The 23,005-nt window shown below is 42.1% G+C and overlaps 1 protein-coding gene across 14 annotated transcripts in view; it reads left to right on the forward strand.

Annotated features, from left to right (window-relative positions):
* The first annotated feature begins 231 nt into the window (after positions 1–231).
* The window catches only part of PRIMPOL (primase and DNA directed polymerase), a 38,853-nt gene continuing 16,079 nt past the window's right edge, over positions 232–23,005 (forward strand). For 2 of the 14 annotated variants that reach the window (XM_074396693.1, XM_074396697.1), the window contains exons 1-8: positions 232–317; positions 2,533–2,624; positions 6,589–7,657; positions 9,630–9,727; positions 11,741–11,870; positions 12,772–12,919; positions 18,763–19,050; positions 22,085–22,247. In XM_074396693.1, coding sequence (XP_074252794.1) covers positions 7,478–7,657; positions 9,630–9,727; positions 11,741–11,870; positions 12,772–12,919; positions 18,763–19,050; positions 22,085–22,247 — 1,007 coding nt within the window. In that variant the 5' untranslated portion in view covers positions 232–317; positions 2,533–2,624; positions 6,589–7,477. The other 12 variants (XM_074396698.1, XM_074396700.1, XM_074396694.1 and 9 more) reach the window with 11 other exon arrangements.

Consider the following 23,005-nt stretch of genomic DNA (forward strand, 5'->3'; position numbering starts at 1 on the left):
CCGCCCCCGGCCCGCCCCCGGCCCGCCCCCGACCCGCCCCCGACCCGCCCCTCTAGGCCCCGCGCGTCCCCGAGCTCCCGCCCGCCCGAGAACCCCGCCCCCGGCTGGGCCCTGCGTGCCGCCCACCTCTCCTGCCCGCTAGCCGCCGGCGGCACGCCCCGCCCCCGCGCCCCGTCCCCGCCCCACGCTCTTGTCACGTCCCGAGGCCCCGCCCAGGCCCCGCCCCCGAGGCCGGGCCCGGCGCCCCCGCTCCGGATTTGAAATCCTGGTCTTCCTGAGAGCCTGCGGGCTTCCGCTCCCAGCGCGGGATTCTGGAGGTAAATTGAGGGAAACCTGGAAACTACGCCGGGCCCAAGGGGTACCTAGAAGGGAGACAAGGCCAGGCCTGCTGCCCAGTGTGAGCTCCGCGAAGAAGAGGGGCACGCCGAGAGACCCGCCGGTCATTTCTGTCTCTCCTCCAATGACCTGAGGCCTTTCTTTCGGTTACCCGGCGGGTCCCTCTTCCTAAATCCTTAACCTCCCGTCACCAGGGTGCCAGGCTAGAAATAACCAGGTCCACGCATGGTGCGTGTTCCCACCGTGTCAGGCTTCTGTTGACGCTCTTTCCATCAGAGGCCACTGGCTGCGTGGGGTGCCCAGGACGCAGCTCCCAGCACTTCCTGGGCAGTCGCCTGGGCATGCAGGCTCGAGCCACCCCACCAGCAGGTAGTGCTGCAAACGCTACAAACTCAACATATACGTGTTACGAGTTAAGCATCCCGCAACACACAAAGTGGCATTTAACCCGAGGAAAAAGACAGGACAAAGAGATGAACGAACCAGGCCAGAGTGAACAAGAGAGAAAGAGGCCTGCTTTGGGCCGAGAGGTCCTTCTGCAGTTTAAATGGCTGTTTGGAGCTGCCGAAGGCCTCTTTTTGTGTTTTTCTTTTTCTTTTCTTTTTTTTTTTTTTTTTGAGATGGAGTCTCCTTGTTGCCCAGGCTGGAGTGCAGTGGCGTGATCTTGGCTCACTGCAACCTCCGCCTCCCAGGTTCACGTGATTCTCCTGCCTCAGCCTCCTGAGCAGCTGGGATTACAGGTGCGTGCCACCTGGCCTGGCTGATTTTGTATTTTTAGTAGAGAGGGGGTTTCACCTTGTTGGTCAGGCTGATCTCGAACTTCCAACCGCAGGTGATCCGCCCTCCTTGGCCTCCCAAAGTGCTGGTATTACAGGCGTGAGCCACCGCACCTGACCAGGCCTCGTCTTTTGTAGTCAGAGCCCTGTGGTGAGAACTAAAGTAGAGTGTGCTTGCTTGTGTTCTTACCTAGTTGGATGCGATCTATTTTTTTTTATTTATTAAACAAAATATAGTATCCTTGTTGGCAAATGCCTTATGAAATATAACAGTCTTTTCCTAAGATGGAGTTATTAACAGTTATTAGTTATTAATAGTCAGGGGTGTGCTATACACTGCCCTACCGACCCCATTCCTATTTTGGGTCATGAACGCATTTTAGACCGTGAAGCCAACTGAATTGTTTTCGCAGAAGAATTCATCAACACATGTGAGGTCGGCATTCTGCATCAGATTTCAAAAGGTTCTTGACATTCTGAAGTCAGGTCAAGGATAGACTGTTCCTAACACTTGTGCCTATTCGGGTATAGGGACTGTATTCTGCACAGAAATATACTTAGTGTTTTATATGGTTACCACTTGCTGAGAGTTTATTGCATGCTCTTACGTTTTCATAATACATTTGCTTGTTTCATCCTTTCGGCAATCCCTCGGGGGAGGAATTCCAATCCCTACCTGGGTTTAAAGTGGTTGAGTAGTTTGCTCTTGCTAAAAAGAGAGTCACAGGAGTTAAACTCAGATCCTACAAATAAGACTTAAGTCTTTCTTTAACCCTCCTGAATTGAGCAAACTGTCAATATTTGACAGTCCGTTTTCTGCCTCGGTAAAACTGAGAACTAGGACCCACTCCCAACCCCAACAGTGGCTCTGCAGGGCAGTAATTTGCAAATTACTGGGGACTAGTGTGGTTGAACTAGTCCTTACCCCATGGCGATGCCCAAACCGCTTCCTGTGCCAAACTTTCTTCCCAAAATGAGCAAGCATCAGCAACAATGTTGTGGTTTCTTTAAGTTACACTAATTTAGTCTACAAACTTTTTTTTTTTTTTTTTTTTTTTTTTTGAGACGGAGTTTCCCTCTTGCTGCCCAGGCTGGAGTGCAGTAGTGTAACCTTAGCTCACTGCAACCTCTACCTCCCAGATTCAAGCAATTCTCCTGCCTTGGCCTCCCAAGTAGCTGGGCTTATAGGTGCCTGTCACTATGTTCAGCTATTTTTTGTGTTTTTAGTAGAGATAGGGTTTCACTGTGTTGGGCAGGCTGGTCTCCAATTCGTGACCTCAGGTGATCCAACCACCTCAGCCTCCCATGGTGCTGGGATTACGGGCGTGAGCCACTGCTCGGGGTCAAACATTTTAATTATAGCAAAACAGTAGGCTGGAGGCAATGTCTTCTGGCTGAGCACGGTAATTTCTCTTTACAGAGGTATCCCAGAGGTGACAACTTGATCTAGGCCTGGAAGAGAAATAATTTTGGAAAGGCATTTCGGGTCATTCCAGGTGACGGGCATTCCAGGTGAGAGAAATGTGTGCCAGGGGGTTTCTGGAGTGGTTCAGGAGAAAGGAAAGTTCATTATCAATTCATTTGGTGAGGTGGTGGAAGAGTAAGAATATGAAATAGGTAAATGACTTAGGGCCAGATTCTGGAGGGGAGTTTAGATTTCATTAGATTACCTGTGTGAGTTGAATGTTGCTATGAATCATTATCCCTGTGAAAAGTGATGAAAATGGTGGTTTTTTTTGTTCGGTTTTTTTTTTTTTTTTTTTTTTGAGACAGAGTCTCACTCTGTTGCCAGGCCCCAGGCTGGAGTGCAATGGTGTGATCTCGGCTCACTGCAACCTCTGCCTCCTGGGTTCAAGCAATTCTTCCACCTCAGCCTCCCAAGTAGCTGGGACTGCAGGCCCACGCCACCACGCCCAGCTAATTTTTGTATTTTTAGTAGAGACCGGGTTTCACCATGTTGGCCAGGATGGCCTCGATGTCTTGACCTCGTGATCCACCCGCCTCGGCCTCCCAAAGTGCTGGGATTACAGGCTTGAGCCACCGTGCCGGGCCCGATGAAAATGGTTTTAAGGGTGATGGATCTGGCAGTTGTGCTGTTTGGATGGGAGATCCTGTGAGGGGGTAGAAAGGAACTGGAAAAGCACAATGTATCGCTGTGTGTTTTCTTACCCCTTACAAGAGAATTTTGGGAAATTTAAAATGAGTTACTTCTGCTCAAGCATAGAAAAGCAAAGTGACTGAAGTGGGAGAAAAAAGAAAATCCAGTCACTTATACTTAATTTCTTAAGGTGTTATTCATCCAGAAAGTGAACTTACAGAATAATATTTTTGTAAATGCTTTTTGATTACATACTTTATAATAAATACTTTAGCAGTGGGACAAATAGTACGAATGCATTCCAAGAGGCTAGAAAAGGGATTATATGAAGAAAACATTGTAAAACACCAAAATATTACTAAATAGTAGAACTAGAGTATTGGTAGAAAACACAAAATACTGATGAATCTAATTTCAGAGTAGAGAGAGAAGTCATCGGAATTGGGGAAGAGGAATTGACCAGTGATGAGAAAAAAAGGAAAGAAAGGAGGGCGGGAGGAAGGAAAGAAGGAAGGGGGAAAGGATGAGAGGAAGCAGGGAAGGAAGGGAGGAAGGAAGGAGAGAAAGAGAAAGAAAGAAACTGGGAGGGCCGGGCATGTGGCTCACGTTTGTAATCCCAGCACTTTGGGAGGCTGAGGCAGGAAGGTCACCTGAGGTCAGGAATTCGAGACCAGCCTGACCAATATGATGAAAGCCTGTCTCTACTAAAAATACAGAACTAGCTGGGCGTGGTGACGGGCGCCTCTAATCCCAGCTGTTCAGGGGCTGAGAGAGGAGAATCGCTTGAACCTGAGAGGTAAAGGTTACAGTGAGCCGAGACTGCACCACTGCACTCCAGCCTGGGCAACAAGAGCAAAACTCCACAAAGAAAAGAAACTGGGAGGACTAGACTAGGAAGAACCATGGCCAGGCTGGCTTCAGGTCCCCCCAAAAACCATTAAATATGAAGCATGCACCCCCTCCTTCAGCTTCTCCTGGGATCCAGGCCATTAAGTGTCACAGCTGGGCAAGTCTGGGCATAAATGCAGGGCAGCTGGGGCTGCTTAGGTCTGTGCCATCTCTCCTCTTCCATCCCTGTTGTCTCTTCTCCCACTGTAGTTACCTGAAAAGGACTAACACAGCCTTTAGATTTGTAGCTCGACCACCTTCAGTTGAAAAATTGGTATCAAACATGCTTAATAATCAAACATGGTTAAAAAACATTGTGTGCAATGTTAAGAAGTAAATAATAGAAACTCTTTGAGCCCAATCTTTTAAAATACAATAAATGTTTTCCTTTGGAACTTGGAAACTATTACCAAAAATAAGTCAGTCCCTGGGTGGAAAGGAGCTTTGATATACAATTATGTAAAAGACAACACTCTTTCACTACTGGGAATTAAAAGCATTACTAACATGGTGACACATTCCTCCAGAGGGGAGGGATGGGGAATGTGATAGTCTCAAACCAGAAAGCCAGATGCCTTCCTGTTCTCCATTTCATTTGCTTTTTGTAATTCAACCCTCTTGCTGGTCTAGACAAAGCCCCAGTTGTCTTCTGATGCTCACCCAGCTGTTAAAATTTTCAAGCTGTGTAGATGTGAAGGGGCATGATACATACTGAACTTCTCTTTCTTTTTCTGTTTCCCCAGTTCAGTGAGTCTTAAACTGTTTTTTCACTGTGATTCCATGATGTTCACGCATGACATACTCCCATGGTCCTACCAAGATTTTTACAAAATCGAAACAATTTTTCCTGATAATAAAATTAGGTGTCCCTAAGTATGAACACCCCCATAGTCGTTTGTAGTCAGTTACTGATTAGATACTAGCTGGATGCAGATGTGATTGCATTCTGTATTTATTTTCTTCGCTAATAATCAATGGACTTTGTTAAAAGTTAGTTTCATAATAGCCAGTTTCTCAATTAGGTTTATCTAAATGTAGTAGATTTTTATCTGTATGTGAAGCAGATCAAAGTAACTGAATACTCAGAATCTAGCAATAAGGAGCCATATCACTTTGTATTGACAGGTTGAAGCAGTGTTTAAAAAAACTGCTTCATCTCCTCAATCTAGTGAATTGATACTTTTCCTAAGCATATCTGTTATGAAATTTACATGAATATATTTAGAATTATATTTCTGTTTCCTAGTTTATAATTTATAATTTTTATGTGGATTAGGTATAACTGAGAGAATAATCTTTCTTAGGTCTGTTATGATTGAGGTCATATTTGAAATCTGTGGATAATATGCCTTTTTTTTTCCTAACAAGGTCATGATGTTCTATCCTCTCTCTCTCTCTCTCTCTTTTTTTTTTTTTTTTTTTTTTTTGAGATGGAGTCTTGCTCTGTTGCCCAGGCTGGAGTGCAGTGGCACGATCTTAGCTCACTGCAACCTCTGTCTCCCAGGTTCAAGCAATTCTCCTGTCTCAACCCCCTGAGTAATTGGGACTACAGGTGCCCACCACCATGCCTGGCTAATTTTTGTATTTTTAGTAGAGACAGGGTTTTACCATATTGGTCAGGCTGGTCTCGAACTCCTGACCTCAGGTGATCTACCCGGCTTGGCCTCCCAACGTGCTCGAATTACAGGCGTAAGCCACTTTGCCCGGCCTACCTTCTCTTAATCTTTTAGGGAGATTCTGGTTTTCCTTCCAGGGAGTATTCATTTGCCAATGAGTTTGTGTTGCTACAAAGTTTTCTGCTAAAATTCAAGACAATGTTTATCAACTTAATAAGCACAAACATGTTACCAAAGGCAAATAGGATTTTACCCTTACATGATTTAGTACATATTATTATTTCACTTAAAAAACACCCTAATATATCTATTTCCACATAGGTAAATTATGACAAAGATGATATTAATGAAGAGAGGAACTATTTCTATGTCAGAACCAGCCCCAGACTTACTGGTGTGAAAAAGACAAACAACCAAATTTATTTTTTTTAATAGGTCTGTGGGTTGGCTGGGCAATTTGGTAGGTCTGTCTGGGACTCACTCAGGCTTACCAATGCGTTGAATTCAGATGATGGCTGGATGTCCAGAATGGCCCAACTCACCTACTGGACTGCTTTGCTGGCTGTCAGCCCCAATTCCTATGGTCTTTCCTATGTGGCCTTTTATCCTCTATGAGGCTAGAGTTATGGCTTGGCAGTCTCAGGGCAGGACTCAAGGATAACCGAGTCTGCTGCAAAGGCACTTGTTAAACCTCGGCTTGCTTCACTTTTGTCAATGTGATGCTGGCCCAAGACAAGTCATATGGCCAAGCTGAGAGTCAGTGTGACAGTGAGTTTAGGTACCATTTCTTCATGGGAAGAATGGGAAGGGGTTTGGGCTGATTTGGCTGTTTTTAATCTGCAGTATAAGTTTCCCCACTCTTTTTCTTTTGTAGATGAATTATCATCCCAAATTGGAAAAGTATTGCCTGGCCCCTGACTTTGGCATGGCTGACATGGAGGTATTATATAGAAAGAAAAATCACCCGTTACTACAGACATCCGAAACTAGCCAATATTGTAATTCGCATTCATATTCCAAACTAAAAGTTGTGTTGAGAGAGAAGAGGTGAAATGGACAGAAACAGAGGAAAAGGGAACTAAGAGCTTTACAGTAGTGTCTAGAAATGAATTTTACACTGAGAAATAATAGCACAAGAGTGGTGGACAAGGTCATAGCACGTGATACAATAAAATGGTTATAATAAAAACCAAAATGGGCCGGGCGTGGTGGCTTATGCCTGTAATCCCAGCATTTTGGGAGGCCGAGGCGGGTGGATCACCTGAGGTCAAGAGTTCGAGACCGGCCTGACCAATGTGGTGAAACTCCGTCTCAAAAAAAACAAAACAAAACAAAAAACAAACCCATAATGATACAAAAAGTACATATATTTACATAGGCTTTGTAATTTAGAGAACATTTGCATGTGTCTTTAATCACATTTATCTTCACGGTAAGTATATAAAGTACTCAAGATGATATTGATTCCCATTTTTCAGTTGATTAAGATTCAGAGAGCTTCATTAACCTGTCCAAGGTCCTAATACCATTAAATGAAGAACCAGGATCTAAGAAATCTGGTAACCAGCCTTGCTCTCGTTCTGTAGTAAAACTTCATGCAAAGAACAAACAAGGAAATGTGTCGGAAATGAGGTTTGAAACTTTATCAAACAAAATATATTCTAAGCAAAGAAATTAATGGCCTTTTTTTGTTTATTGTTTTAGTAGTAATTGATAGAAATATAACGTGGGATAGGGTTTATTCTCTCCGAGCTTCTGAACCAATGAACAGAAAATGGGAAGCAAAACTGAAGCAAATTGAAGAACGAGCATCTCAGTATGAGAGGAAACCATTGTCCTCAGTGTATAGGCCAAGATTGTCCAAGCCAGAAGAACCACCCTCCATTTGGAAACTATTTCATCGACAAACTCAAGCGTTTAATTTTGTTAAAAGCTGTAAAGAGGTAATTTCCTCCTCCCCTTCCTCCTCTTCTTTCTTCTTCATTATAATTTCATTTCTTTAAAAAAACATCTATTATTTGTCTTCATTTCAGGCCATGTATTATTCTACCAAGAGAATTTAATGGCAATCTTAATGTCATGTGATTTAGGAAAACTATCCCTGTGAATCATTAACCATTTAATTTATATTAGTAATGAAAAAGCGTGATACATCCAGTATCAATTAGGTTTTTAAAGTTGTAATGACATTTAGATGAAGCTTTATGCTTAGAGGGAGGGGAACCATATTTATTTCAACACGTTAAGCAAGTGGGAGAAAGAAGTGTCAGCCTTTCAAAGAACATGATGTTCAAAAATAAAAATCACTAAATCAAGCAAGTGTATTACACATTCTTTTTTTCTTGGGCACTGTGAAGAATATAAAGAAACATGAAGGCCGGGCGCAGTGGCTCACCCCTGTAATCCCAGCACTTTGGGAGGCCGAGGAGGGCAGATCACAAGGTCAAGAGATCCAGACCATCCTGGTCAACATGGTGAAACCCTGTCCCTACTAAAAATAGAAAAATTAGCTGAGCATGGTGGCGTGTGCCTGTAGTTCCAGCCACTTGGCAGGCTGAGGCCGGACAATCGCTTGAACCTGGGAAGTGGAGGTTGCAGTGAGCTGAGATGGTGCCGCTGCACGCCAGCCTGGGCAACAGAGACAGACTCCATCTCAAAAAATAAAAAAGAAGAAAGAAACATGAAAGAAAAGATCAGATGCATATATGATGGCATAAATGTACTGAGTCTGATCACTGATGCTGTGTAAAAGCTCCAAGTGCTAGAAGTTTAGAAGGGCTTCTCTTTCTCTAGTAAGGATATACTTACTCAAATCTCATCAGAATCGTTTAAGAAATGCCTTTCTTAGTCATTTTGTTTAAACCTAATTCAAGCAGCAGAAATTAAAATACCGACAGATTCATTTTAACTGGAATTTAAAAAAAATATATAGATAGGGGTGTATGCTTGCTGGACAGTCTATAACATTCATTTCAAAAATATTTTTATTAGGGTTAAACAACTGAGTCCTGTGATTTTTCACACATGAAAAGAAAAATATGCTCAGCAGCTACCTTTAGCTAAGAGGAAACAAAAGAACTGGTGGACGTATTCCTCTGTTAGAAGAAACTTTATGTGAGGAGGCATGAACAGTTGTATTTAAATTGCTACCACAGTACTAAACCTTTAAAAAAAACTTTTCTGACCGGGCACAGCGGCTCAGTGCCTGTAATCTTAGCACTTTGGGAGGCTGAGGCAGGTGGATCACTTGAGGTCAGGAGTTTGAGACCTACCTGGTCAACATGGTGAAACCTTATCTTTACTAAAAATATAAAAAATTAGTCAAATGTGGTGGCAGTCACCTGTAATCCCAGCTACTTGGGAGGCTGAAGCAGGAGAATCACTTAAAGGAGGTGGAGGTTACAGTGACCCAAGATCGCACCACTGCACTCTAGCCTGGGCGACAGAGCAAGACTCTGTCTCAAAAAAAAAAAAGGTTCTACATACATTTTTATAGATACTGTGGAATTTACCAATTAATTTTAGTCCAAATCATTTATAATAATAAGTAGTTTTGAAAAATAAGTTTAATTTCATAAACCAAGAAATAAAACTAACATAGGGAGTCAAACTAGAGTAATATTATTCAAAGTGTTTTTTTCGCCTTTTTTCTCTGGTCTGCCTATTCTAATTGTTTCACCTTTTATATGAATGACTAAAAATAGGTATAATTAGATTTTGAATCGCATAAACCTAGTGACTATTTGTCTTGTTTGTAATAATATTAATGTTCAAATTCCAGTTTCTGAGGACTTGAATGAAAAATTCTTTGTGAACATTCAGCACCTACAGTTGAATTTAGGTTTGCATTTCGTGAATTTTTCTGAAAATCTTTTTTGATTTCTTTCTTTCTTTCTTCTTTTTTGATTTATGTAGGATGTTCATGTATTTGCTTTGGAATGCAAAGTGGGAGATGGACAGCGTATTTACCTTGTGACAACCTATGCTGAACTTTGGTTTTACTATAAATCCAGGTAGGTAGCATGCAGCAGAACCGCACGTTAAGCTAGAGTTCCATTTCCTTTGCCTAGTAATTTTGGTGAAATTAGTTCAGGCTGAATTGGCTTCCACAGTTCTTGACCACACGATTAGTTACTCCTTTGCTATTAGAATTGAATTCTGGAGTTCTCTTGTCATAGCAAGGCTGGAGTATCTCACCAGGTGCTGGGAGAAAGTAATCACATACACAAATATATGTTTGTACCTAAAGGGAGTTTTGATATTTCTCTTTTGCAAACAGGGATTAAATTATACCATTAATCATAAAGGAATATTTGTTATTGACCTAGTAATAAAGAAATATCTGCTTTATCTTGACTTTATTGTTACTATTTTAAATAGTTATTAGTGTTATTTATTTATTTTTTTGAGATGAAGTTTTACTCTTGTTGCCCAGACTGGAGTGCAATGGCACGGTCTCTGCTTACTGCAACCACCACTTCCCAGGTTCGAGTGATTCTCCTGCCTCAGCCTCCCAAGTAGCTGGGATTACAGGCGCCTGCCACCATGCCCGGCTCATTTTTATATTTTTGGTAGAGACAGGGTTTCACTATGTTGTCCAGGCTGATCTTGAACTCCTGGCCTCAGATGATCCACCCACCTGGGCCTCCCAAAGTGCTGGGATTACAGGCATGAGCCACTGTGCCCAGACTATTAGCTTTATTTTAACTGAGTGATCTATTGAAGTATTTCTCAGACTTGTGTAATACATGGAAAAGGAGAGTAAATTGCTATTCATGCCCTATATTGACTTAAAATACTTTTATTCAAATGTTGCTAAGTAGCTTCAAATATGATACTGGATTTATTTATGTTTACATACATGCAACACCAATTAGAGTTGAATTAAAATCATTAAGATAACGTGACAGATGTTTTGCTGAAACTCAGTCTCATCTTGCAATGTAAATATGGTACTGACTGCTACAGGGTGTGTGTGTGTGTGTGTGTGTGTGTGTGTGTGTGTGTTCGTTCACTTCCTCCACTACCTGTGCCCCCTGATGATACAATTTTCCCATAACTTCTCCCTCTTCAAATTACTACAAGCCCTTAATTTGTATAGAATGCCATCTGAACATCACTTAGCCCAAATTACTGTTTGAAAATTAAGTCAGCATCCTGTTTTACCCATGTCAAAGTCATTCCTCTTAATGCCGGCAAGAATGTAACTGCAAACATGAGCGTTGAGAGCTTATCAAAGTGATTCAGAATTTTTTTTTAAACAATTTTAAAAATATTATCTTCCAATGAAAACACAGAATTTAAAAATTCTCATGGAAAATTCATGGAATCCCAAGAATATGGAATCCTGAAAAAAGCATTCTTTTTTCAAAGAATGTTCAGATTTTGAAAGAAAATCTGTTTCATGGTTGACACTAAAAACAAATATAGAGGTGTTACACAATATCAAAATCATCTGTGAATAAATAATACTGTAAGATCGACTGTATTTTCCAGTTAAATAATGTTACAGGATATAATTGTTACATTTTGCTTGATGGAAACCCATGATACTATGAGCCATAAACCTATGGTGAACAGTTGACTTTATCATATTCTTATTTCACACTTGTATGTAGTGAAAGCACACTTAACACGGTACTTGCAAAAGGTAAACTTCCATGATTTAACAGATATAAGATAGAGGCTGGGTGTGGTGGCTCATGCCTGTAATCCCAGCCCTTTGGAAGGCTGAGGCAGGTGGATCATTGAGACCAGGAGTTTAAGACCAGCCCGGCCAACATGACATAAACCCTGTCTCTATTAAAAATGCAAAAATTAGCCAGACATGGTGGCGCATGCCTGTAGTTCCAGCTACTTGAGAGGCTGAGGCAGGAGAATCGCTTGAATCCGGGAGGACGAGGTTGCAATGAACTGCGATCACATCATTGCAATCCAGCCTGGGCAACAGAGCTGACCTGGTCTCAATCAATCAGTTAATAAAGGTCTAAGATATCAATCTAACAATGTTGAATTGTTCAATTTAGAAAAAATCTCTTACACTGCTATGAAGTTATTCCTGAAAATGCTGTGTGCAAGCTTTATTTTGATTTGGAATTTAACAAACCTGCCAATCCAGGAGCTGATGGGAAAAAGATGGTTGCATTACTCATCGAGGTAAAGGCAGACTCAAGTTTTCCTTATTTCTCATCTCTTCATTGGCTTATTCATTCAGTGAATTCAGCCTGCATAATATGTAGGTTCTGTATCTGTTCTTTTCCTTGCTACTCTTCCTTTTGACTTTGATTTTTTAATATTACTTCTATGAGTAAACTGAAAAGAAAGGAGTTTAATTTATCTTCATATAGTTTGCTATGTTACTGTCGGGTAAAAAAATGCTTTGAAAAAGATGTCAGTTTGGAAATTTTCCATATTTTAAAATTATGTATTTATCTGGCTTCCATTATAAATAGCTGACTTTGATAAAAGCCAGGAAAAATAATCTTTACTGTAAAAATCGAATACTGAGATGAATTTCAAGAAAACTGACTACAAATAGTATCAGAATTTTCGAGCTTGCAGGAATTTTGGAAATTATTTTATCTTGTCCCTTTCTAAATGAGGAAATTAAGGCCTGCTTTTTAAAAATCATGGAGTTGTATTCAAAACCCTTATGTTCTTATTTCTCTTAAAATTTTGTGCATACTTACCAAGTTTTATGGTCATTAATTTAGCCTAAAAAGTGCAATGTGGGCCGGCTGCAGTGGCTTATGCCTGCAGTCCCAGCACTTTGGGAAGCCAAGGTGGGAGGATCGCTTGAGGCTAGGAGTTTGAGACTAGCCTGGCCAACGTGATGAAACCCTGTCCATATTAAAAATACAAAAATTAGCTGGGCATGGTGGTGCACACCCGTAGTCCCAGCAACTTGGGATGCTGAGGCACAAGGATTGCTTGAACCCAGGAGGCAGAGAATTGCAGTGAGCCAAGATCACACCATTGCAATCCAGCCTAGGCAACAGAGTGAGACACTGTCTCAAAAAAAAAAAAAAATTATTTGCATTTTACTTGTGTTTTTTAGTATGTGTGTAAAGCGCTTCAAGAGTTATATGGTGTTAATTGCGCAGCTGAAGATGTTTTGAACTTGGATTCTAGCACTGATGAAAAATTCAGCCGGCATTTAATATTTCAGCTCCGGGATGTGGCATTTAAAGATAACATTCATGTTGGTAAGTACACTGCTTTTTAAAAATCATGGAGTTATATTCAAAACTCATTTGTTCTCATTTCTCTTAAAATTTTGTGCATACTTTCCAAGTTTTATGGTCATTAACTTATCCTAAAAAATGCAATGTGATTCTTCATGTTTTCAAGATGTTCCCTTAGCTTTAGACCTATCTATCTGTTCTAGGCACATCAATCCATTCAGGACATCTTTGGCATTAGCCCCTCTAATCATAGATGCTGGGATATCCATCCATGTCCGGAACTGGTTTCTGCTCCTGCAGGATTTATTTCAGTTTCCTGGAAAGTTCATGAGAGGTCTTTGCATATCAAGCCTTTTCTGCAGTGTCTTGTATCTGGACTTCTGACCTTTGCTTCAGCCTTGCTTTGGGGCTTCAGTCCCAGGTTGTATCATAGAAGGCTTGTTTATTCTTCCAGGCTGAGCTTTAGGGTTGGGAGAATTCTAGATGTACAAGTCTGAAAGTGAAACCAGATTATTTGTCTCAGGCCTGGGCATTTAGAGATACAGGCCAAGGTATAAAACAAAGTCAGTTCAAAGGAGAAACACGTGGGCAGAATGGGAACACCAAAATGAAGGTCTGAATAGAAGCCAAATCCTGAGTGCTTATCAAAGCAGGGGTAGGGCAAGGGTCTGAACAGCAGGTGATTGAAGCTCAGGTAACAAGTCATTCAGTTCAGAGCTGCTAGTGCCTTAGAGTTTCACAGCCACCTAGAGTAAAAGCCATGGGCATAGTCACTTAAGCACTGGCATCAAAGTCGGGAACTGATTGCTGGATTAGGGGAGTGTAGCCACAGAGACCCAGCATACTGTGTTCACAAGGCTCTCGTCACCTGCCTGCTTCTTGTTAGCTCAGCTGGACGTTCCTTCTCAGTCTGTCCCCCTCATTCTGTGAGGAACGCACTCACCCGTACAAACCCAAAGAATGGACTTAGAGGCACAAACAGTGAAGTGAGACTTGTAATAATGTTTGGGTGTCTGGTAGGCAGGCACACAGCTGGGACAGTTACAGCGTGTAACTTATCTCCTAGCATGCAAGTCCCTCCCCCGTTCCTCATTGGTTGAGCACTATGGGGTTACGTTGCCTAAATTTCCTTATGCCCCTTATAAGGTTACACCCCATCTCCATCCGCACTTAAGTTTCTATTTCGCAATAACAAAACTTTCTTCCTTTTATGGGCCGACCCCCCTCTACATTCTGTTCACTTATTGTGACTTTCAAGGTGCATGAGCCGTGTGGTTTGTTACCTTTGCAGGCTGCCTGCGAATACTTAGATTTATCATGCCTTGAAAATAGACCATTTTGGCTGGGCGCCACCGGTGGCTCAAGCCTGTAATCCCAGCACTTTGGGAGGCCGAGGCGGGTGGATCACAAGGTCGAGAGATCGAGACCATCCCGGTCAACATAGTGAAACCCCGTCTCGACTAAAAATACAAAAAATTAGCTGGGCATGGTGGCACGTGCCTGTAATCCCAGCTACTCGGGAGGCTGAGGCAGGAGAATTGCCTGAACCCAGGAGGCGGAGGTTGCGGTGAGCCAAGATTGCGCCATTGCACTCCAGCCTGGGTAACAAGAGCGAAACTCTGTCTCAAAAAAAAAAAAAAAAAAAAAAAAGAAAATAGACCATTTAAAACGCTTTCTCACAATCCCTTAGAGATTAGTAATGGTAGAGTCCATCTTTGACCCTCTTCCCATTCTGTCCTCACCCTTGATGATCAGCCACCTTCATAGCTTTGGTGTGCCTCTGTTAGGACTCTCAAATCTTTATCTTCAGCCCAGATTGTTCTCCTAGATGCCAGACCCATCCAGGCAACTGCCTCCAGAAACTCCCCTTGCAGACGCTTCCAACTCAGCCTTTCCTGCGCTGAGTTCCCCATCCGTCCCCCAAGTCGCATCTTCTCCGTGATGTGCTTGTCAGTGAGTGGTGTCACAGTTACCCAAGTAGACATGTTGGTGTCATCCATGCCCTCTCTGTGCCTCTAACCCTGCTTGGCCAGTCAGCTGGCTAGAGTGAGCTGATTCTGCTCCCTGTGTGCCTCAAACCCTGCAGTGATCATTCCCTGCCTTCGGGCAAAAGCGTTGGGTGCCTTGGCCTGCAAAGGGAGGCCCGCTGTGTGCCACACTTACCTCCTGCCACCCTGCTCCTTGCATTCAGCTCCTGCCCTGGGCCCCATTTCCTCTAGTCCTTGGGCCTTTCAACTTTTTGATGCTGCTGTCTAAATCGTGTGCCTCCAGATTGGCCTGGCCTGTTAAGACTGTGTAGACATCAAGCAATGTGAAAAGCTGTCTCTGTCGCGTCTCAAACCCTAAGCCTTACTGAGGTTGGTGTACCTCTGGGTTGCAGAGAACATCCAGGGCTTACTGTGTCAAAGCATTGACCACTTCCTGAGGTCATTTCCTGTTTTCTTTGTCACCTCCTCTATTCTACTTAATGTTTCTCTAGGGCAGGGACTATTTCTTATTCACTCTTGTATTTCCAGAGCTTACCACATAGTATCATTATCAATAATATTACTAATATTGTCACTATAAGAATAACAATAGGCTGGGCGCGGTGGCTCAAGCCTGTAATCCCAGCACTTTGGGAGGCCGAGGCGGGTGGATCACGAGGTCGAGAGATCGAGACCATCCTGGTCAACATGGTGAAACCCCGTCTCTACTAAAAGTGCAAAAAATTAGCTGGGCATGGTGGCACGTGCCTGTAATCCCAGCTACTCAGGAGGCTGAGGCAGGAGAATTGCCTGAGCCCAGGAGGCGGAGGTTGCGGTGAGCCGAGATCGCGCCATTGCACTCCAGCCTGGGTAACAAGGGCGAAACTCCATCTCAAAAAAAAAAAAAAGAATAACAATAGTGATAATAAATGCAGGTCAGCAGCCTCATCTCCTGGCACCCTGCCCTTTTCGTTCAGCTCCTAGCACGGGCCACATTTCCTCTAGTGCTTGGGCCTTCGTACTTTCTGATGCCGCTGTGTAAGTCGATGTGCCTGCACATTCACCTGGTCTGTTCACTTGGTCCTCCTTACCACGCATGCATTCCTTCAGAAAGTATTAATAAATACCTTTAGGGACTTGTCCCAGGGCTGCACAACCAAGGCTTTTAAGCAGTTACATGTGCCAGGTACTGTGCTAACCCCTTAATTTCAGTTTCTCGTTTACTCTTTACAGCAACTCCAAAAGGTAGGTGTTGTTTTATCCCTGTTAAGCAGCTGGGGAATGTGAAGGTTTAGATTTGACGAAAGTCACACAACTGGCAGATGGCAAAGCCATACCCGAATCTGAGCTGTCTGACTCCAGCCCCCATGGCTGCTGCCTTTCTACCGTCCATGGCCTTCATGCTCAGTGCGTCTGAATAAATCCCTTCTGAATGAAAGCATGCATAGTGAGGAGATGCTCCTGTCAGGGTGTGGAGACAGGGACCAAAGAAGCTATTTCTTTGCTTGCTGTTTACTGGCCATTGTCTGCTCTGTGACTACTGGCTACAGGCCGAAAGCTAAGAATCTCTTGTTCAGGAAGAAGAGGAGAATAGAAACTTGTGAGGTAGCAGCAGTTTCTGCTGCAAGTAGCTTCTGAAAGGAGATGGCATTCCTCTGGGCTTTGAATATGTCATTGTATAATCAAAGGTCAGAAAGGCTTTACCAGCAGAAGCAAAACTGTGGAGATAAGAGTGCGTGCCAATCTGGGGACAGTGAATGGGCTAGTGTGGCTAGAGAGACGTGATCAGGCCTTGTACCTGGGCTGTCACCTCAGACCCTTTCCCTGAGAATTAGGAACTGCCAGAGCCAGAGGTGCAGAGAATATGAAGTAATTCACAATTTTTCCTTGTTTTTTTTTTTTTTTTTTTTTCCCCCTCACTGTATCTTTTGATGACATTTCTAGTTGCTGCTGTCAGCCTTTGAGAAAAGAGAATTCAGTTAAATGTAAGAGATCATAGATCTTGATCTGCCTAAAATACTCACTTGCCGGCTTGCTGTCATACCCGAAATTTCTGTGACTGACTAGCCTTTTGAGTTATTCCCAGCAAATAAGATAGTTCCTGTCCTCGTCGGGGTTGGGGGCAATAAAAAGCTGGACAGGAAGTAGGAAACAGTGTGGTTTGCTGGGGCCAGTGTGTTAGTGTTGATGCTGGTGACGTCATCATGTGGTGGTCCCGGCCTTGGCCGCTCCGTGCCAGGGTTCCAGGGCCCGTGGCCTCCCCAGCACTGCCATTGCCACCGCTCCTGCGAACATGCACTCTCTCCTGTCATTGTCCGGAGTCAAGTAGCTGCAGTGCTAAGTTTTCAGGAAAATTAGCTTTATCAGTTTATGTTTATATTGCTTTGTTGTCCTTTGATATGTTGTAATTTCTTTTCGTTTGGTGTTTACTTTTTCCTCCCTCATTCTAGAAGTAATCCATGCCTGTATGGACATATCACTGCAAGGACCAAATGCTTTTGCTTTTGTTTTGACGTTTTCGTGCTTTCTAAGAAATTGGATTTGTTTCTTCGATTAGGGAAGTCTTTTTTTTTTTTTTTTTTTTTTGTGTGTGTGTGTGTGAGATGGAGTCTCACTCCGTCACCCAGGCTGGAGTGCAGTGGTATGATCTCGGCTCACTGCAGCCTCCACCTCCCAGGTTCAAGCAATTCTCGTGCCTCAGCCTCCAAGTAGCTGGGACTACAGGTGCCCGTACTATGCCCAGCTAATTTTTGTATTTTTTGTAGAGACGGGGTTTTGCCATGTTGGCCATGCTGATCTCGAACTCCTGACCTCAAGTGATCCGTCCAGCTCAGCCTCCCAAAGGGCTGAGATTACAGGCCTGAGCCACTGCATCTGGCTGAGTAGGGAAGTAACTAAATCTAATGCGAAGAAAGAAAATTTTGAATTTAGAGCATGCATTTGTTATAATGTAAGGGCCCAAGCCTTTCTGGTAAATAAAGTGAAGAATGAATCTGAACAGTAACAGTTCTACAGGTTAAGGTTAGTTTTTTCTTATAGTATTGCATTTCTTGAGTATTATTATACATGAAACAACTTAATAGCCAAATGATTATTAGATTCTATGGTATAAATAATATGTGCAAGTTTGAGGAAGGTCCAGATTTTATAACCAACTTTTTGTGGTACAGATAGGACTACTCTTACTCCGAGTTCTTAGAATAAATGTTGAAGTACAGTCGTATTGAATTGCTTTAGTTGTGGACGTTAGCTCCGAGGCTGTAGATCATTTTGTGCCCAGTTTGAGGCAGAGGTAGGAGCAGCAGACTTGGGGCTGATGGCTGTGAAAGCCAGGGTTTGCTGAGCATGTCATGAAAGTTAAAGGAGAGAAAATAAGCTTGTAAGAAATTTACCAGCACCCTTACTCCCCAAGATTTCCTCAGTGCTTCTGTCTGTTAGCTCGGCAGCAGTTTCCTTATATAAACCTTCATTATTATTATTATTATTTTTACAATCCTGTAAGGACACCAGAGCCCTTCACTCTTTAATCATTGAATGGGAAGAGAAGTCCTTTCAGGATGTATTAAGAAGTCACGTTTTCTTGGTGACGGCCTGTTAGGCTCAGGCCCATACCAGCAGCATTGACGCATCTTCTCAAATTAACTGTCCCTTCTAAAATGATTTGTTTACCTCTGACACCAGGCTCCCAGGTTAGTGGAATTGAAAAGGTAAAAGATTTCGCAAGAGGAAGGAAGTATCTGGAGTGGCTGGTAACAATTTATAGCAACTTGGGTTTGAAGCCAGAAATCAAAAAATGGTTTTCTGTGTAAAGTTGTCACGTGTGGATTCATGGCTAGACCTTAAGATACAGTGTGTGGAAAAAAGAATCAGGTGAATCGTAATACCTTTTCTCCTCAGGTAATTTTTTGAGAAAGATTTTGCAGCCTGCTTTTAACTTGCTTGGCAGTGAAGATGAAGATAGCACTCCAGAGACAAGAGGCCACGGATTTCCCCATTTTTCTGAAGCATCTACAAAACCAGGATTTTCTTTTAACAAAATGTTTGCAGAAAAGGCTGTAGAAGAAAGCTGGACGTTGAATTCAAAGAAACTGGAGAGTCTGGGGTCAGCTGAGCAAAGCCCTTCTGGCCTTTCATTTCTAGTTGTGAAGAATAACATGGGAGAGAAGCATCTTTTCGTCGATCTAGGTAAGTAACGTTGACAGCTGTCTCTATCAGACAGTCCTGGTGCTTTCGTGCGGGACAGGTCGGTGCCCACTCATCACTGTGCTTGGGGTTCTCGCTTCCTTCACTGCGCAAGTCACCAGCAGGAGACGACCAGTGAGCTCAGGTGCTGGGAATCCCTGAGGTTTTTCTCCGGAGATCCTAGAGGGGTCCAGGCCGGCCTGGGCTCCAGCAGGTGGTGGGACTGGCTTCTGCTCTGTATGTCCAGAGGATTCCTGTCCATGGAGTTTTGACAGGGGATAGTTGGACTGGCTTCCTCCAGGACTGCTGAGAGGTTAAGTCAGAGTGCAGAAATTTAAAAACCAGACCCAATACAGCGCAGTACTCATGTGCTGCAGTAAGGCTGGTTGTTTTCCTTGCTGAAGGTCTCTGTGGTAGTGGCAGGGCGCATTTCATCACGTTTCTTGCTGTGTTCAAACCAGTGATTTCTCAATCTGCTGTGGCTTTGCCGTAACAGTATGGGTTAGTTTTGCCTGTATTTTTACCTTGTAGTTGGAGTCATATACAGTTGACTCTTCAACTGGTCTCAGAGCATGAGAATGTCAGAAGCCCTGGGCTGACAGCACTTGAGCATGTTCAAGAGGCCAGTCGAGACCCCTAACGCAGCAGCTGCAGGTTGATGAACTGCACCTCAGTTTTATATGGAGGCTCTGGCTTGTGATTTGAAAAGCCACGACAGCAGCATTTTGGCTGTTGGCTTTGAACACCTCGAAGAGCTTCAGTGTGTAAAGGTTGAGGGAAAGTATGTATAGGTTACAGGTCAGGTTCCTAGGCCAACAGTGAAACCGAGGTTAGGGAAGTGATCCTCTGTATGGTATGTCTTTCTAGTACCTCTGGCAATCGGGCACCCGAACTGGGAAAGATAGACCAGTGCGAGGTAGAGGAGTCACATGGGTAGAGGTGAATCCTTCCAAGCTTAGAGTTTAGTATATCAGAGAGGTATCACACTGTCTCATAGAGTTTTGCATATTAGATAGACCCCACACTGTTGCATAGAGTTTTATATATTAGATAGGCATCACACTGTTTCCTAGAATTTTATACATTAGACAGACCCCACACTGTCTCATAGAGTTTTATATATTAGACAGACCCCACACTGTCTCATAGAGTTTTATATATTAGGCATTACAGTATCTCATGGAATTTTATATATTAGACAGACCCCACACTGTCTCCTAGACTTTTATATATTAGGCATTACAGTATCTCATGGAATTTTATATATTAGATAGACCCCACACTGTCTCATAGAGTTTATATATTAGACAGACCCCACACTGTCTCATAGAGTTTTATATATTAGACAGACCCCACACTGTCTCATAGAGTTTTATATATTAGACAGACCCCACACTGTCTCATAGAGTTTATATATTAGACAGACCCCACACTGTCTCCTAGACTTTTATATATTAGGCATTACAGTGTCTCATGGAATTTTATATATTAGATAGACCCCACACTGTCTCATAGAGTTTTATGTGTTAGATAGACCCCACACTGTCTCATAGAGTTTATATATTAGATAGACCCCACACTGTCTCATAGAGTTTTATATATTAGACCCCACACTGTCTCATAGAGTTTTATATATTAGACAGACCCCACACTGTCTCATAGAGTTTTATAAATTAGATAGACCCCACACTGTCTCATAGAGTTTTATATATTAGACAGACCCCACACTGTCTCATAGAGTTTATATATTAGACAGACCCCACACTGTCTCATAGAGTTTTATACATTAGATAAACACCACACTGTCTCATCGAATTTTATATATTAGATAGGCATCACACTGTCTCCGAGAGTTTTATACATATATATTAGACAGGCATCACCGTGTCTCATACAGTTTTGTTGTAATCTTCAGTCTTCACATCTGGCAAAAATAGTTCCTCCAAGTTTGTTCTTTGAAATTTCTTGGTTTTTCTTCACCTTTTTCACTTACATTTTTATTTTAGAATCAGCTTACCAGTTTATACAAACAAATCCTGCTAGAATTTTTTTATCTTTTTTTTTTTTTTTTTTTTTGAGGCAGAGTTTTGCTGTTATTGCCCAGGCTGGATGCAGTGGTGCGATCTCGGCTCACCACGACCTCTGCCTTCTGAATTCAAGTGATTCTCCTTCATCAGTCTCCCGAGTAGCTGGGATTACAGGCATGTGCCACCACACCCGGCTAATTTTGTCCTTTTAGTAGAGACGAGGTTTATCCATGTTGGTCAGGCTGGTCTCGAACTCCCGACTTCAGGTGGTGTTCCTGCCTCAGTCTCCCGAGGAGCTTGAATTACAGTCATGCGCCACCACACCCGGCCAATTTTGGATTTTTAGGGGAGAGGAGGTATCTCCATGTTTGTCAGGCTGCTCTCAAATCCTGACCTCAGGTGATCTGCCTGCCTTGGCCTCTCCAAGTGCTGGGATTACAGGCATGAGCCAGCATGCCTGGCTAGAATTTTTATTTGGATTACCTTTAATCCATAGGTCAACTTGGGGAGAATTGACATTTTTTATAATATTGAGTCTTCCAATGTATGCATATGGTAAACCTGTCTATTTACTTAGGTATTTTGTAATTTCTGTCAGTAGTGTTTTACAATTTACTGAATGGAAATGTTACTCATATTTTGTTAGATTTATTCTACAGGTTTGTTTGGTTTTGATTCTTCCTTTTTCCCTGGGATTTTGCACTCACTGTCTTATATTTCTGGTAGTCTCAACCTTCCTATTTGTTCGTAATACCTTTGTCCATGTTTTCTATTTGTTTTCAGTTGCAGAATTGCTGCAAAATAATCTAATTTGTTATTTCAGGACGTGGCATTCTTCCATGCTGACTGCAATTTAATTTATATTGTGGTTTCATTTTGTTTTGTTTATAGCTATCTATAGAAAATAATTATTTCTTTTATTAATGCTATATAAAATTTTAATACTTGCTGACTATAAAACTAATCACAGAAATCATACTTTCATATTATTTTATTAATCTTTGATGTAGGAGTTTATACAAGAAATAGAAACTTTCGACTGTATAAATCATCAAAAATAGGAAAGTGTGTGGCTTTGGAGGTTGCTGAGGAAAACAGATTTTTTCCCATACCGTCAGAGAACGTTTCTGAAGAGTATCAGTATTTTCTTTCTTCTTTGGTCAGCAATGTCAGGTATGTAGTCGCGTCATCAAACCATTTTGTATTCATGAATATTAAACAGTGAATGACATTGTATATTACTAAAATGTCAGTCATCTAAATTCATTCTACCTTAAGAAAAAGTCAGTTCTTACAGTTCTAAGTTAACACTTCTCTTTTCTCCATTAACTACAAGATAATAGTGAAACATATTTTTCAACCACTTAATTTTCCCTTTATGTCTTTTCAGGATTATATTTAGTATGTTTTCCAATTTTTCTAAAATGATTATCACTCCTATTAAGAAGAAAACAATACTACTGGTATTGCATTTGGAAATATAATTACTATTAAAATGTCTCATTTTCTTTTAAAGTATGCATGAAATTATGTGCAAATTTTATTTACATATGTATAATTTGCACACCTCCTTTATTCAAAAAATATTCTCAAGATTATTATTTAGATGATTGTCATTTATTTTTTTCTGCTTGGTGTTATGAATATTTGCTAAGAATTTGCCAACAATTAATTATAAATAAAACTTCTAATGCCCATATAAATTTTCATTATATTGACACTCTGGAATTTATTGTGAGTTCTACTACTGAACCTTTAGATTCCCATGTTTTATCATTTTCTAAAAGTATTGAAGTTGGCTGGGCACAGTGGCATGTACCTTTAGTCCCGGCTACTCAGGAGGCTGAGGTAGGAGGATCACTTGAGCCCAGGAGTTCAAGGCTGCAGTGAGTTATGATTGCACCACTGCACTCCAGCTTGGGTGACAGGGT

The sequence above is a fragment of the Saimiri boliviensis genome, chromosome 3 (genome assembly GCF_048565385.1).
Source record: "Saimiri boliviensis isolate mSaiBol1 chromosome 3, mSaiBol1.pri, whole genome shotgun sequence".
NCBI classification, from domain to species: Eukaryota; Metazoa; Chordata; class Mammalia; order Primates; family Cebidae; genus Saimiri; species Saimiri boliviensis.